The sequence below is a fragment of the Rhineura floridana genome, chromosome 3 (genome assembly GCF_030035675.1).
Source record: "Rhineura floridana isolate rRhiFlo1 chromosome 3, rRhiFlo1.hap2, whole genome shotgun sequence".
NCBI lineage: Eukaryota > Metazoa > Chordata > Lepidosauria > Squamata > Rhineuridae > Rhineura > Rhineura floridana.
Window position 1 is genome coordinate 9,656,649 of NC_084482.1, and position 16,597 is coordinate 9,673,245.

The 16,597-nt window shown below is 44.6% G+C and overlaps 2 protein-coding genes across 2 annotated transcripts in view; one reads left to right on the forward strand and one right to left on the reverse strand.

Annotated features, from left to right (window-relative positions):
• The window catches only part of LOC133379310 (RNA-binding protein 3-like), a 158,988-nt gene that overhangs the window by 15,755 nt on the left and 126,636 nt on the right, over positions 1 to 16,597 (reverse strand). The gene's annotated exons all lie outside the window — the stretch shown is intronic.
• LOC133382040 (sperm acrosome membrane-associated protein 3-like) overlaps positions 1 to 16,597 on the forward strand; it is a 49,939-nt gene that overhangs the window by 9,159 nt on the left and 24,183 nt on the right. Inside the window, exons 2-3 of the mRNA XM_061621698.1 lie at positions 14,512 to 14,726; positions 15,281 to 15,463. Coding sequence (XP_061477682.1) covers positions 14,512 to 14,726; positions 15,281 to 15,463 — 398 coding nt within the window. The remainder of the gene's footprint in view (positions 1 to 14,511; positions 14,727 to 15,280; positions 15,464 to 16,597) is intronic.

A 16,597-nucleotide genomic window follows, 5' to 3' on the forward strand; every position in this document is an offset into this window, starting at 1 on the left:
TGTCACATGCAGTTTGGCCCTTACCAAGCAGGTGAAAGGAGCTGGGATTGGGATGACCACTGAAAGAAGGAACTCATTTGAGAGAGCCTTCTTCCTCACACCCACGTACAGTGCGGGCTTCTCACTGCAGAATGAATTTTTGCCCAGGGCAGCTTAATAGCTTGAGCCAATCCAGGTATGTGATGCTGGTGGCTGCCAGCAAACAGATCTTTTATTGCATGGAACCACTTGGATATTGTCCTGGTAGCTACAAAGCAGTGCTGTAACCATCTCTTCTTCAGAAAGGGTCTCCTGTATCTTTTGTGAGTGTTCCAAATAACTTTTAAAAGCAGCATCTGGCAGCATCAGGTATTGTGAAGCTTTTCCTCCCATACCGATAATGAAGCATCATGATGGTAACAGCATTTCCCCCCTCTCTTCCCCAATTCCTTCTTGCAATCCCTAGGATTAACCGTGGGGAACATGATTCTCCAGCCCCCACACCCTGGGAGAACCTGAGATCGTGAGAGCGAGGGGAACACAATAGACTCACCTGAAAAACTAATTAATTTGGGACCCCAGCATAGAGGAACTTGAGCCCCCAGGGATCTGAGCCAAATAGCTTTCTCATTAATGGGCCTGCATCCCAGTGTTTGGGGAGAGGCTGCCCCAAGGGATTATATTCCCCCCCCCCGGCCTATTTCAATCTTCCACTGCTCAGCAGTATCCTCCGGCAATTTAGGGGATGTCATATGGAAAATGAGTTTGCTCTTTCCCTGTGACAACTTTCCTGCTTTTGCGGAGACTATGGCAACATTTCCTCTCCTAAAAGAGCTCCGGCCCAAAATCACACTGAACAAGGTCAGAGCTAGGAGATCCTAGATCAGAACCTAGAAATCCTGGTTCCTTCACTAGGCATCCCTCCTCTCTTTTAGGGTAAAAACACACTCACTATTCTGCCAGTTCCAGTGCATCTCTTTCTCTCTCTTCTGAAAACCAGGGCACACAACTCTACTCAAACCCTGTCCCTTTTTCCTGTAAAACCTGGTGGGACCTGCTTGAATATGTTTTTTTAAAATTCACTTCTGAGAGATTTTGCAACTGATCAGCAGATAAACCCATTCCCCTTCTGGGTGTGGCCAATGGAAACGCTTTGATCCGGCAACTAGTGTCTTTACAGCCTCACAATGGTAGGGATAAGACCTTCCAGGAAACCAGAACACCAGCCAGTAAACACACTACTGGCTTAAAACACAGTTAGGTCATTCATTTTCTCAATTTGGACCGACGCTGGTTGAGGAGGGGGGAAAACGGGTTAAAAGCCAGTATTTCACGGCAGGCCATACATGTATTATGTGTGTACACAGCTTCCCAAGCCAGCAGCGGGAGCTCACTGGATGCAGATTAAGCAGGAGTGTGTACACAGCCACAGATTGCTCTCCACTTCCATCACAAATTTGAGGTGAATGATGAGGGGATGCAAAGAGGGGAGGAGGCATCATCTGCTGGTGGTTTTATGGAATTTGGTCTCAGACCAGAATTAAGCTTCTGATTAGTCTTGGGGTAGAAACACACTCATTGTTCTGCTGGTTCCAGAGCATCTCCACTTCTCTATTCTGAAAACGGGGGCACACAACCCTAGTGAAAACCCGCCCCTTTTTACTGTAAAACCTGGTGGGAGCTGCTTGAGTCTGTGTTTTTAAAAATTCAGCTTCAAAGAGATTTTGCAACTGATCAGCAGATCAACCCTTTTCCCTCCAGGTGTGGCTAATGGAAACACTTTGATCTGGAGTCTAGGGTGCTTTCAGCCTTGAAATGAACAGAGAAGATGAGTCTGAAAGCCACAGAGAGTTTCCAAATATGCTCTCCTGTTATTCTCTTCTACCAAACCCCCATCTCAGCATGCCTCCAGAGTACCAGTGTTTTGTGGAAGCAATTCAAGTGCATACCAGAAAATTTAGGTTTGAGCAGCTAAAGTGGATTAAAGTGCTCTGTCACCCTAGCACAGCATACCCACTTTAAGAAAGAATTTGACTTTTTTCCATTAGGAAAATGACAGTGAGATGCATTGAAAAGTGTGGAATGTACAAATGATGAATGGGAAGCCTTATAAACACCCCGCAAACAAATCCGGGTGAGTTCTCATTGGCATATAACCTCCTGCAAACAAATCAGGGTGAATGCTGAATGAAATAAACAGGTCATCTGGAGGAGCACTCAGATTTAGATATACAGCTCTGGAGTATACAAAAGTGTAAGAAGATAATATAAAAATAGAGGAGGAAATCACAAGCAAAACGCAAGATCACCCCATTTCTACTTAACTCTGGTTGTTAGGGGGGAAAAGCAGCCCTCAGAAGGAAGTCATGCCAGTGTTTCCTGAAGGCTTTTGTGGAGATCTAACCACAGAACCTCCATGTCCCCCTCAGAACTGAGAACACATCACTGATGTGCTAGCTCTGAATTTCCCAACTGCATAACCCCTGGTATAGTAACACATCCTGACCCATTGCTTTTCCCACCATAGGTGACCTTTTTCCTCAACCTGATTATTCTTTTGAACCCAGCCCTTCTTTGGTCTAGATGTCCACCCTGTGCCCCTCCTTACACCTATACTTCAAGGCTCTCCAACTCACCAGCTGTGGAGCTGACTGTCTCTGGATATGTGTCAGTGAACCCTGCGCTCTTCCTCTTCCCTGTTCGTCCACCCTCCATCTCCCTTGATCCCTGCTGCATTTCCCCCCAAACTTTTAAGCCAGTTCTGACGTCAGCCTTTTCCCCCCCTCCTCGATGTTTGTGTATGTGCAGAGGGTGTGGCTTTGCCAGCCGCCTCCCACCTCTTGGCCTGCAGCTCACCCTCCCATGATGGAGATGGCCAGCAGGAGGGAGGGAGATCAAGGGGAGGGGGGCAGGCATGTGGGGTGGAAGGATACTGGAACTCTTGGTATGTGTGCAGCCTGGCATGTGAATTTGTTCAACAGAGTTAGGTTAAAACATACTTGTTCCTTATGAAGGTTGTAGATGTGCATAGATGCTTTGTGAATGTTCTGTTGAATGGCTGCGTATATCTGCATGTCTAGGTGACTGATGTGTAGGATGTGTGGGTTGTTGTATTGTTTTGTTACGGTTCTCTGTTGTGCACTTGCATGTGTGTGTGTTTATTAGTGTTCTGAAACTTTCTTGGATTGGTATGTGCACCTTGACTTCTTGAGGCATGCCAATTGCATTGTGAGCATGTTGAATTGGTGCCTGCCTGATAGAGCTGTGGGGGCCCTCTGTGGGTGGTGGGCTGCCCTGACTTTGTCTCCTGGGATAAGGTTCCACCAATCACGGCTCCCTATTGTCCAGGCAAATCCCTTGAACAGCAGGAACCAACTGGCCTACAGAGAGGCCCTTGAAAAACTCTCAATAGGCCAGTGCCCCCTTGGGATTGACTTGCAAGCTCTGCAGCCCCCTCCAGCTCTCCTAATGCATCTCAACACTCAGATCTACAGCTGCTCTTCCTGATGTCCTAACACACAGGGGTGAGGTGGGGGTCACATCAGGCCACTGCCTGTCATTTTGGGTTTTCCCTGTTGCTCCGTTGACTTTGTGATACAATTGTGGAGCTTAAGAGCAAATCCAGAAGGACAAAGGTGCAAGCAGGTAGCAAACAGGTCGGGCAGGCAGGGGAAATCTCTAGCTAGTCCAACATTCCAGCCCACCACTGCTGGCCAGCTGGATGTGGGAAAGGCCTAAAGTGTGGGTATTGTCACCCAGCACGTCCATAGGGCAGGTTTCTGCTGCACTGTCCCACCCTGCATCTGGACCTTTTAAAAACAGCAGCAGTGTAATGGAGGATAACACAGACAGATAACAGCACTGGCATTGCTTGTGGCTGCTCCGTGCCATGCAAATGCCATGCTGTCACCTGTAGTGCAGAGGTTGTAGGATAGGAGTCCACTGGGTGTGGCATAGATCACCAGAGTTCCAACCTTTAGTGGCTCTAACATTCTAGGACTCTTGTGGTGATCCAGGAAGCCTCAACATTTTGACTACTATTGCAAAGGAAGAAGATGGAGAGAGGGACATTCTTCTTCTCACAGAAAATGGCCCAATGAAGCTGATGGGGCAGGAGGTTCTGGACCAACAAGAAGGAAATAAATCTTCACACTGCACGATTTGCCTACAAGATACAAGATGTGGTGGTGGCCTGGAAAAGGATAAGAAAACATAATGGAGGAGAGATTGACTATTAGACACCCTTCCATGTTGAGAAACTGTCACTCTCTATATCTGAATACCAGGTGCTGAGGACTAACAACAGAAGATGATCATTGCCTACACGCCCAGCCAGGAGCTTCCAGAAGCATCTGGGGGAGCTGTTTCAGAAATGTGATGGTGGGATAGAAGATGGTCTGATCCAGCAGGGTGATGCTTCTGCTCTTGTGCAATGCTTCTTTATACAGTCCGTGTGGCTCCTCCCCACCCCAAGTTTCTTCTATGTTAGTAGAAGGATGAGCTGAGGCCCTCTGAAATTGTGAATCGACTAGGCTGCTTTGCTGATTGCCCTTTGATTGCAGTTAATGAGATTAGGCCCCTATGATTGCTAAGGCTTCCTCTAAGTCCCACTGGGCAGTCTTCCTCATTATTACTAATTGGGAATGGTACGTGTCGAGCAGAGGTTGTGTCCTCAGGACATGGCACTAGGTATATGGGGATAATGGCAGCCAAGAATACTCTCTAGCCCTCCCATTGAGCTGTATGTCAATAAGCTTTTACAAACCATAGTTAAGTCTTGACCACAGTGTTGATCCTTTGGATTTAATGAATCAATCTAATTGATGGCCTCCAGCTCACTCTTGCAGCTAGGAGACAAACTCAAGAGTCCCAATTGCTAATCTCCTTCTCTAGTCTAACTAGTAAGGATGCAGTTGTGTTGTTTCAATTTTGAATAGGGAGGGGGGTATTTTAGTACAAGTAGTCCTTTCCAGGGGTTGCAGTTGCACTGCAGTGGCAGATTCTGCCCCAGATTGATGCATGTTTACTGGAAGGCCTGTAGGGAACCTGCATGGGGTGAAGCCTCCTGCCCCATCCCCATGTATGTTCATCGTACTTTAAAAATGACTACAATGCATGGGAAGATTCTTAAAATGGGAACCTTAAACTCTCACTCTGGGACATGTTGTTGTTGTTATGTGCCTTCAAGTCGATTACGACTTATGGCAACCCTATGAATCTGCGACCTCCAAGAGCATCTGTCACGAACCACCCTGTTCAGATCTTGTAAGTTCAGGTCTGTGGCTTCCTTTATGGAATCAATCCATCTCCTGTTTGGCCTTCCTCTTTTTCTACTCCCTGCTGTTTTCCCCAGCATTATTGTCTTTTCTAGTGAATCATGTCTTCTCATGATGTGTCCAAAGTATGATAACCTCAGTTTCATCATTTTAGTTTCTAGTGACAGTTCTGGTTTAATTTGTTCTAACACCCAATTATTTGTCTTTTTCGCAGTCCATGGTATGCGCAAAGCTCTCCTCCAACACCACATTTCAAATGAGTTGATTTTTCTCTTATCTGCCTTTTTCACTGTCCAACTTTCACATCCATACATAGAGATCGGGAATACCATGGTCTGAATGATCCTGACTTTGGTGTTCAATGATACATCATTGCATTTGAGGACCTTTACTAGTTCTCTCACAGCTGCCCTACCTAGTCCTAGCTTTCTTTTGATTTCTTGACTATTGTCTCCATTTGGGTTAATGACTGTGCTGAGGTATTGATAATCCTTGACAAGTTCAATGTCCTCATTGTCAACTGTAAAGTTACATAAATCTTCTGTTGTCATTACTTTAGTCTTTTTGACGTTCAGCTTTAGTCCTGCTTTTGTGCTTTCCTCTTTAACTTTCATCAGCATTCATTTCAAATCATTACTGGTTTCTGCTAAGAGTATGGTATTGTCTGCATATCTTAAATTATTGATGTTTCTTCCTCCAGTTTTCACACCTCCTTCATCTTGGTCCAATCCCGCTTTCCGTATGATATGTTCTGCGTACAGATTAAACAGATAGGGTGATAAAATACACCCCTGTCTCACACTTTTCTGATGGAAACCAGTTGGTTTCTCCATATTCTGTCCTTACAGTAGCCTCTTGTCCAGAGTATCGGTTGCACATCAGGACAATCAGATGCTGTGGCACCCCCCTTTCTTTTAAAGCATTCCATAGTTTTTCATGATCTACACAATCAAAGGCTTTGCTGTAATCTATAAAGCACAGGGTGATTTTCTTCTGAAACTCCTTGCTCCGTTCCATTATCCAACATATGTTTGCAATATGATCTCTGGTGCCTCTTCCCTTTCTAAATCCAGCTTGGACGTCTGGCATTTCTCGCTCCATATATGGTAAGACATATATTTGGACATATTCATGATTAAAAACAATGTGTCTGAAGAACATTTGTTGTGGCTATATTTAAATATTTCATAATAACTAACAATGTTATTCATGCAGGTCACAAAAGCCAAAGCAAAGGACAAGATGGTGCCTCTCTCATTCTGTGTACAAAGGCTGACTAGACTTGCCATTGAATCTGACTTCAAGTCAGCACTGGTGATGGGACAGCGTCCTCCACTGCATTGGAGGGCAGCAGGCTAGCATAGGGGATGCAAGGCAGGCTGTGTGGGATACACAGCTCTGTCCACTCCCCAGCCCTCAGCATCTGCTGCCTCAGGCACCTGCCTCACTCAACTTAATGGTAGGACTGGCCCTGCCCAGAAGAAGAGGCCTGCTGGATCAGGCCAATGGCCCATCTTCTCCAGCATCCTGTCTCACAGTGGCCAACTGGGAAGTCCAAAAGCAGGACCTGGGTGTAACAGTTCTCTCCCTGTTTGGAACTCCCAGCAAGCAGTATTCAGAGGCATACTGCCTCCAATAGTGGAGGAAGAAGACAGCTGTCATGCACTCAGCATGCAGAACCAGTGAGCTGGCCAGAAATATAGGTGTTCCCAAGAAACTCATAGGGCCGCCATAAGTCGGAATCAACTTGAAGGCACATAACAACAACAAGAAACTCTCACGTGTATTCTGAAAAGGAAGTGGGGAGCTCTCAATCCTTTTATACCTTCCTAAATGATGTCCATTGTTTGCTGTCTTTTTAAGATAGGAGAGTGGCCTGTTTAAATTTTTTGATTAGCCAGTCATTTTAATGATACCGTTTTACTGTTTTTATGGTGTTTTATGTTTTATAGTATATATATTGTTGTAAACAATCATATTATATTGGATGAATTGTATACTAATAAGAACATAAGAAGAGCCTGCTGGATCAGGCCAGTGGCCCATCTAGTCCAGCATCCTGTTCTCACAGTGGCCAACCAGGTGCCCGGGGGAAGCCCACAAGCAGGACCCGAGTGCAAGAACACTCTCCCCTCCTGAGGCTTCCAGCAACTGGTTTTCAGAAACATACTGCCTCTGACTAGGGTGGCAGAGCACAGCCATCATGGCTAGTAGCCATTGATAGCCATGTCCTCCATAATACTTTTATATACATTTATATTTATAAAATACTTTTATAAATATAAATAGATGGGTATATTACTGCTTTGTCGACAGGCTTCCCTTGAGTATGCTTTATACTAAACATTACATTCTTTACCCATTTTTGATGCCTTGTCCTAATCCAACTTTCTCTTGCTGCTGCTGTCTCCTCTGGGATTTTATCTGCTCATTCGCAGCACTACCACGTGGACAGGGTTCCATTCATGCTAAATGTCCCTCAGTGTTTGAATGCCCACAAGGGACTTAGCAAACCAGCCGCCCCTGATACTTCAAAGTGACTTCTGAATTATGTTGCTGGGAGTGCACAGCTTGCTGGGTGGGTGGACGTAGAGAAAGGGATGCAACCACAGCTGTGGTCCACACTTCACTCATGTTACCTCCATGTTGGCCTTCCATCAGGTGCAGTGATAACTGGGATAGTGTGTATTCTCACCCTTATATTTATATGCAAGGTGGGTAGGATTGTGCCTCCTGGCTCCACCCCTGACCTCTGCACTTTCATTGGCCTGATCCAGCACATTCACTAGGCTCTGTACATGTACAGCTGCCCATGCATAGAGCCCACTCCCCCTGAACATATGGAGCTGGCTTCCAATACGGGTGTGCCAGAATATGCACAGATATTAGGGGCAGAACTAGTGGGCCACAGTCCAATTCCCCCTCCCTGCTTTTACTCTACATGTACATGTGAAGGTGAGATTATAGACTGCAAGGCCAGCCCTCATCATGCAGAAAGGTCAACTAGGCAGTGGAATTTAGGAGGGTAGATGAAAGCAGAAATTAGTGTCTGAATAGTGTAGCAAGACTTTTTAAAGTGTTGGCCCTGGGTATGGTGGAGGCACCATTTGGTGCTCTGCTTCAGACAGCAAAAGGACCTTAGGCCAGCCCTGAGAGGCTGTGCCTGAGTCTTCAAGGGCAGTCACAGGCTATGACATCACAGGGCGACCTCACAGCTGAGGTTCTAGAAGCCAGATGAACTGCCAACTCTGGGTGGGATATATTGGCTGCTGCAACTTGCTGGGCTATTTAAGAACTTTAGGGTGGCCCTGGAGAGATCCAGGGAGACGTTTGGGCAAAGGTAGGATCCTCATTCTGGTAGTCACCATTACAGGGCTTCTGGAGCTCTAGATTTGATATTCCGAAGAGAAAAACCCAGAGGCCTAACATTAGAACTCCCCCTATGCTAGGTTGAAATGGATTTGAACTGCATCCACATCAGGCAAACTGTGCTAGGTTAGCAGGGGTCAATCACTTTCAATGCAACAATCCAATTACACCTGGGGTACAGATTAAGTGCCGGAATTTGCCTGAGCAACTTTTCTTTGGAACACCTCCTTCCGATCCTTTTGGGATTAAAAGTGAAGCATGCTTCCAGTTTTTCACCAGACCTGAATCCTAAATGGAATTCTCCAAAAAGGAAAGTGAATTACCAATCTCCAAAAAAGACAGCTCAGACCTTTTTTTGATCAAAATTAGACCAACCACTTCCCACAGGCAATTTGTTCTCCAAGGGATCATCAAGAGAAAAGGCAGAGGCCTCCAAGGCCACATAGTAACAACACAGTGTGAGGCATCAAGGCAGTGTGCTATCTCCTTAAACTCCCTGCAATTTTTAGAGGCAAGACTTCTGCAGCCATTAGGTCCCATGGGCAATAAACGGGCTTAGTCATGCAGACATCATGTTGTTTGCACATTCAAGCAATCTGTGCACATGTACTAGTGGTTGTAAAAATAACCATACATGCATTCATATACAAAGTGTACATGCAAATAAATCAGGATAGTGATGATAGGTTAGTTGTTTGTACCTGGCCACTTTCCAAGTGCTATATTGTGGTGCCTGCACTAAGCAATCCCAGCCTTTCCCATGTATTTACTTTTGCCAAGTAACTGCCTCCAGTAATGCCATGTCCTGCCCCCCTCCGAATGAGCCAAGAAACCATGGGACAAGTCAGTAACGAGGACCAAAGCAGCAAACCACAAGTCAGGACAAAAGAACAGTAGTGTAGTGGCAAATTCAGAAATGCATGGTGATAGTCAGTGCTGGATTTAGACTTGGTGAGGCCCCTGCGGATTGTGAGGCCCTAAGCTGTAGCTTGTTTAGCTTATGCCTAAATCTGGCACTGGTGATAGTCACACGACACCCCTAACAGCTATACCCCCTTTCCCACCTTTCCTTGTCTCCCTTTCTCTCCCTGTCATCTCACTAGTCCACACTCCACTACAACAGATGTCCCTAGGAGCCGATCAGCATGAAAGGAGAGGCTGTGTTAGCTACTGGGAAGAGTCCTCTCAGTGGTTGACTCGCCTCCTTTCATTCTGATTGGCTCCAATCAGCACAAAAGAACAAGGACTCTTCTCAGTGGCTAACACGCTTCCCTTTCATGCTGATTGGTTCATACATAGGGACCTGGCTGGGACTCTGCTCCCAAAAAAGTAATGATTCTATGACCCCCTGCAACCCTGGACCACTACACCCTTGCAAAAGAATAATCACAGATGCAGGAACACACCAGAACTCAGGAAACTCTTGATGCTCAAATAAGTGGTTCCAGCCAAGGCAATGGAGGCAGGGCCCATGAAAGGGGGGTGCAGGGGGTACATCTTACCTGGAAGAAACTGAGCATGCTCGGTGGCCAAGGTAACAAGAGGAAGAGATACTTTGACCTTAAGAGGGCGTGGTCATTAGGAAGCTAGATTAACCCTTCCCCTTTAGTATGAAAGGAAAAATGCGGTTTGAGGGCTCATATAAGGTAAGCACTGTGAACCTTTAAACCCTATCACGATGAGAAAATCATCTCTCCAAAATGTATTCTCACAAATCAGGAGCCCAGAAAAGAAAAGACAAGAAAGAACGAGAGGAAAATGAAAAAAGGGGTCAACAAACGCTCTTCCAATTTGGATTAAGTGCGGCTTCAAATTTTTTTCATTGAACTCACCTACAGAATTGGAGCAAGAAGAAACTGTTGGAAACCTCATCCCCAAACAAGGAGCAGTTGATTTGGGTAATCATGCACAGTATATTGATGAAGGGGCAGATGCAGAAAATGAAAAACAGAAAGAAACAGACATACAGACGCATGTGGAAGTGAATTTGGAAGATGAGAGGAGTAATCATAATGTAGGCTTTGACATTGGATGTATCACAACCGAGTTTCTTACGAATGGTCACATCTTTCTGCCTAAAACATTCCCAAAAGACACCTGCAATCAAGTGTTCCCAGAAAGCATACTGAAATTTCAAAGCACTAATGGAGAACTACATGTAAGAGACTGGCTTGTCTGGAGTCAACAGAAACAAGCTTTATATTGCTTTCCATGTCGATTATTTTGGCACAGTCAAGACTAGCACTTCTGCATCTAAGTCTGCACTGGTATCTGCTGAAGGCTGGGATTCTAATGGGAAGTGGCGGAAACTTTCCTACAGGATCCCAAAACATGAAAAAGGCAATAGTCACAGAGAATGTTACCTAGCTTGGCGAGAACTAGAAAGGCGCCTGCTGTCTGGGACAGGAGTTGACATCATCTTAGAAGCGTCAATCAAAACTGAAGCTGTGAAATGGTACAACTTTTTAAAGCGCATCATCGATGTTGTACTCTTCTTGGGAGAACGTGGTCTAGCATTTACTGGTTCATCCCATCGAATTGGTGATTCAAACAATGGAAACTTTTTAGGACTCATTGAACTGCTCTCCAGGTGGGACCCCATCCTTCAGGAACATGTGCTAAGTGTAGAGGAGTCACAGAAAAGGAGTGAGCAGCTTCAAGTTCATTATCTGTCCCCTGACTCACAAAATGAATTTATTGCAGAATGCTTGAATCTTGTGAAACAACACATTTTGCTTGAGAGGCAATCTACAAAGTACTTTGCAATAATAGTAGATTCCACACCAGATTCTTCCCATATTGAACAAACAACTTTTCTTTTGAGATACGTACTTTTAAAAGAAACGCAGTATGAGATTCAAGAAAGATTTCTCAAGTTTGCAGACTGCAGCAACAAAAGAGGGGAAGAAATTGCTCAGTTGATAACTGATACATTGAAAGAACATGCTGTTTCTCTCAGTGATTGTAGAGCTCAAGGCTACGATAATAGGACAAATATGCCCGGAAAATACAACGGCGCACAAGCAAAAATACAAGAACAATGCTCAACAGCAATTTTTTCACCTTGCGGTTGTCACACACTCAACTTATGTGGAAATGATGCTGCTGAATGCACACCTGAAGCAATAACCTTTTCCGGAACAATTCAAACTGTGTACCACCTGTTCAGTTCCAGTGCTAAGCGGTGGGAATTACTACAAAACCGTATTGGTTGTTCTCTTCATGGTATGTCTGAAACAAGATGGTCAGATCATGTTGAATGTGTAAAGCCTTTTGCAGCTCACTTGCCTGGCATTAAATTAGCACTGGAAGACCTCCTAGAACTAAATTTGACGGCCAAAACAAGAAATGAAGTCCATGGAGTTTTATTATATGTGACATCTTTTGCCTGTGTGTTAATGTCAGCCGTGTGGTACAAAATATTAGCTGGCATAGATATTGCAACAAGGTCATCCAAGCTAGAGATGCCACACTGGATGTTGAAGTAGCAAACATAGAAACTCTCCTCACAGAGCTGACAAAACTTCGAAAGAACTGGAAATGCATGTGGAATGAAGCCAAATTGGTTGCGTCAAACCCAAATATAGAAATAAAACTCTCCCGTAGATGTGATGGAGTTAGGCGCAAGAGGGCAAGGCCGTATGATGACAGCACGCCTGATGCTAACTTGGAAGAAATGAATGACACAGATGATACTCCAGAAGAGGCCTACTTCAGAAAGTGTGTGTTTTACGTTTTGGTAGACAATGTTATAGCAGGATTAACTCTCCGCTTCAATGCTGTTAAGCAGTTGGCAGAAAAATTTGATTTCTTGTGGAAATATCTCACCATGTCCGAAAGTGATGTGGAGAGAAAAGCTTTATCTTTATCAGAGCAATATCCTGCTGACCTTAATGGTGATGATTTTGGAAAAGAAATGCAACATTTACCCTCAGTACATAAAGCAAATTTTGTAAATGCACAGTTAAAGCCATTAGATCTGTTGAACTTGTTAACAGAGTACAGTAGGGCCCCGCTTCCCGGCACTTCGCTTCCCAGCGTTCTGCTAATGTGGCAGCTTTCATTTCCCATTTTAAAGCCGCTTTTGCGGCATTTTGCAGCATTTTTGCATCATTTTTGTGCGATGCGCCCCATTATACTCAATGGGGTTCCGCTTTACGGCGATTTCCGCTTTACAGCGGGGGTCAGGAACAAAACCTGCCGTATTAGCGGGGCCTGCCTGTACAGACTTGGTGGCCTGTTTCCAAGTGTTTGTGTTAGCTTAAGAATACTATTAACAATTCCAGCAACAGTAGCTTCTGGAGAGAGGTCATTTAGCAAACTTAAGCTAATTAAGAATTATTTAAGGTCTACAATGTCTCAGGAACGTCTTGTGGATTTGGCCAGGCTAAGTATTGCTTCAAACATTGCCAGAACAATTAATTTTCATGCTGTGATTCGAAATTTTTCACAAAAAAAGGCCAGGAAAGCTCCTTTTTTAAAGTAAATAGTAAGTTTATCTACCTTGTTTCAGTGTGAATTCTTTCTTCTTATCTGTATTGTAGCATAAACAAAGATGTTCAAATCAAATGTGCTTTCTTATCTCTGATCCTCTTTTATTTTATTTATATTTATTTATATTTATCGTGGAGGGAGTATAAGAGCATAAGGCCTTAAATGCAGAAAATTAACAGAGCGCTCCACTCCTCTCTCATCTTCCATACCCTTTTTGACCTTACAGGCTACAGCTCATGGCATAAAACCGTAGTGGATAAAAACAGAATGTTTTTAGTTACTGTAAACCGCCCAGAGAGCTTCGGCTATGGGGTGATATACAAGTATAATAAATAAATAAATGACTAATGGAGAAGGGAAGGGGCCCAAAAGAAACTTTGTACCCCCTGATGAAATTCCTCTCAGAGGCCCTGAATGGAGGTATGTGCTAGGCACAAATTCCAGGGACATAGATTGTCCCAGCTCAGGATCCAGTAAGCAGAGTCAGGTCAAGCAGAGATCAAGCTCCAGTAGGGCAAAATCAAACAAAGCAGAGGGTAGGCTCAGATAAGTGAAGTCAGACAAAGCAGAGGCCAAGTTCCCAAAGACAAACAAGCAAAGCAAGGAGCACCCTGGATAGCTCCAACCAGAATCTAGACTGGAAACCAGACAAGACAGGCTTGAATGTTGCTCCAGCATTCAGCAAACCCAGACTGAGTCTTAAGCAGGACTGCAGCTTCCTTTGGGCAGCTAGCCCCACTCCTGATGAGGGGAGTTTTTATTCTTAGAGGAGGCCCAGCCTGTTTTAAAAGCCATTGACTCCAGGGGAGGCTGGGGTTCCACTATCAGAGGTATGGTCAATCTGTGGCCCTCCAGATGTAACTAGAACTACAGCTCCCATCATCCTTGATCATTGGCCCTGTTGGCAGGGGCCGAAGGAGTCCAACAACATCTGGAGGGCAACCATAGGTTCCCCATCCCTGCACTACAGTCTTTGAGCTGGAGCCCTTGGCAGACAATTCAGCCTTTTAAATCATCCTCCCAGTCCAAGATGTCCCCTGGCATCCCTGCCCTTTTCTCTTAAGGATGAGGAGTCCAAACCGTGGGTCACGGCACAAGGCTCAGCTTAAACAGAAAGTCCTTTATATTCCTTCCTGCCCAGAAGGATCCAGTGCTCAGCCTGGATGGGTGGAGTCACTCTAGTGTCAAGGAGGCTCTTCACTGAGGCTTGCAACCTGCACTTGAGTGGTTCACCATATGGGGCTGCAGATAAATTCCAGCAGCTCCTGGTACTGATGCCCTCTGTTGTCCCACTTCTCTCCTTGCTACACTAAAACACATCTCCACAATAAAAATGTATCTGTTCCTTCACTGGATGGTCTCCAAGTCACTCTCTCATCCCATTCTTTTGCAGATCTGGTCAGCCTGAAAAAGTCCCCTCTTCCTCCTGCTTAGCAACAGGGAGAGCAGAACCAGGCAGCTGTGGAGAGATGAAGGCTATTCTGCTGTTACCTATTGCAGCCTGCCTTGTGGTGAAAGTCCACAGCAAGATCTTTAGTCGCTGTGAACTGGCGTACACACTGCAACGTTGGGGAATGGATGGGTACGAGGGCTACAGCTTGGCTGACTGTGAGTAGCCCACGAGTAGATGTCAATCTGCTTAATGTATTTTGTGGGAGGGACCAAAGACATTTTGCTTCACAGAAACTGGCAGGACTAGCCTCAATGAGTATGCAGAGTTTTTTGTAGGAAATCGGGGCAGAAATTAAACTAGCCCCAGAGCAACCAATCTTCCATCTCACTCTTGGGTGGATCCAGAGGGTTATATTCCACTAAAATTTACTCAGAGTAGACTAATTGAAATTAATAAACATAAGTTAGTCATGGCTGGCTGGAGAACTGCATTGCAAAATTCAAAGAAGTGTGAATTTGGAACGATAATGGGGTTTCCATTTGGATCTTTGTTCAAGAAGTGTGAATGAGGTAGTTTCTCATTAAAATGCAAACAAAACTCAATTTCTCCCCCATTCCTAAGAAAAGCAGATACCAGAAAAGAGAGGAAGTACACTCACATTTTCTGCAAGACGAATTTCATTTCTAAGATGATCTGCTTTCCCAACAGCTGCTTTCTGAAACAAATTTCAGTACATGAAGTTAACCTGTGTATTGGTCTCTCCCCTTAGGGATCTGCCTGGCATACTTTTCAAGTGGCTTCAACACAGCCACCATGACACATAACTCAGATGGCAGCTCCGAATATGGCATCTTCCAGATCAACAGTCGTTCCTGGTGTGCTGACCACCACACTTTATCAAAGAACCTGTGCAACTTATCTTGCCGTGGTAAGGGTTCCTGCCATAAGACAGGTGCAAGGGCCTGGGCTTTGAGATGCAACCCCAGCCTGGGGACAGTGAGCCTGTAGATTGCCCTGGCAAATTTATTTATTTAACAGAATTTGTATAATGCTTAACTGTAAATAAAATCTTTAAATGAAACTCAGTGTTCCTGCATGGGGATGCCTGTGCAGAAGATGGTTCTAATTGGCTCTGTTGTGATCTTCCATTCCCCAGCAGGTGGCAGCTCTAGGCCTTCTGGGAATTAGCTGAAATCAGCACAGCAACAGCAACAGCCACCAACAGTGAGGGTATTGCAGTGGTTGTCACACAATTAAAGAATGTGTAGATTTTAAGGGAAGCATCATAGCTCAGTGGTGGAGCAACATGCTTCGCATATTGAAAGTCCCATGCATCTTCAGCTGAAAAAGGTTCAAGCTGGTAGCTGCAGGATCAAATCTCTCCAAATTGTTTGGGGGTTGTTGGAAACCACCATAATAGAAGCCTGGCTAGAATGTATACTGCAGATCAGGAAAAGGACCACTAGGGCCAAGAGGTTACCAGTATTAGAGGCAAGAGAAGAAAATGGAAGTCTTGTCCAAATGAAAAGAACAAAAGAAACACAAACTTTGGCAAAATAAATGTAAGCAGTTAATAGGGCATGCAGAAAAAGGCTTCAAGGAACACATCGCTAAAAAAACCATAAAAACCACCACCAACAAAAATCTTTATTAACGCCTTAGTTGAAGGAGACCAGCTAGGGAGACAATTGGACTTTATTTTGACAACAAAGGGAATCAAAGATGTGCTAAAGGAGGAAAGGAAAGAGAGGTTACAGTGTAGCTGAAGTTTGCGTCTGTCTTCACAGAGGAAGATGTAGGGAGCAAGACCTTGGGTCATAGTGGATAGTTTGATTAAGATACCTACCCAGTGTGCAGCAGCTGTGAAAAATGGTGAATTTCATGTTATGAATCATTAGGAAAGGGATTGAAAAAAAACCTGTCAATATCATAATGCCATTATAGAAAGCTGTGGTGAGATCACACTTGGAATATTTGTTTGTACACTACTTAGAAAACTCTTCGATTTAGTAGTTTAGCAATCTTCTAAAAAAAAAAAAATACTGTGTACAGTTCTGGTAGTCTCACCTCAAAAAGAATATTGTAG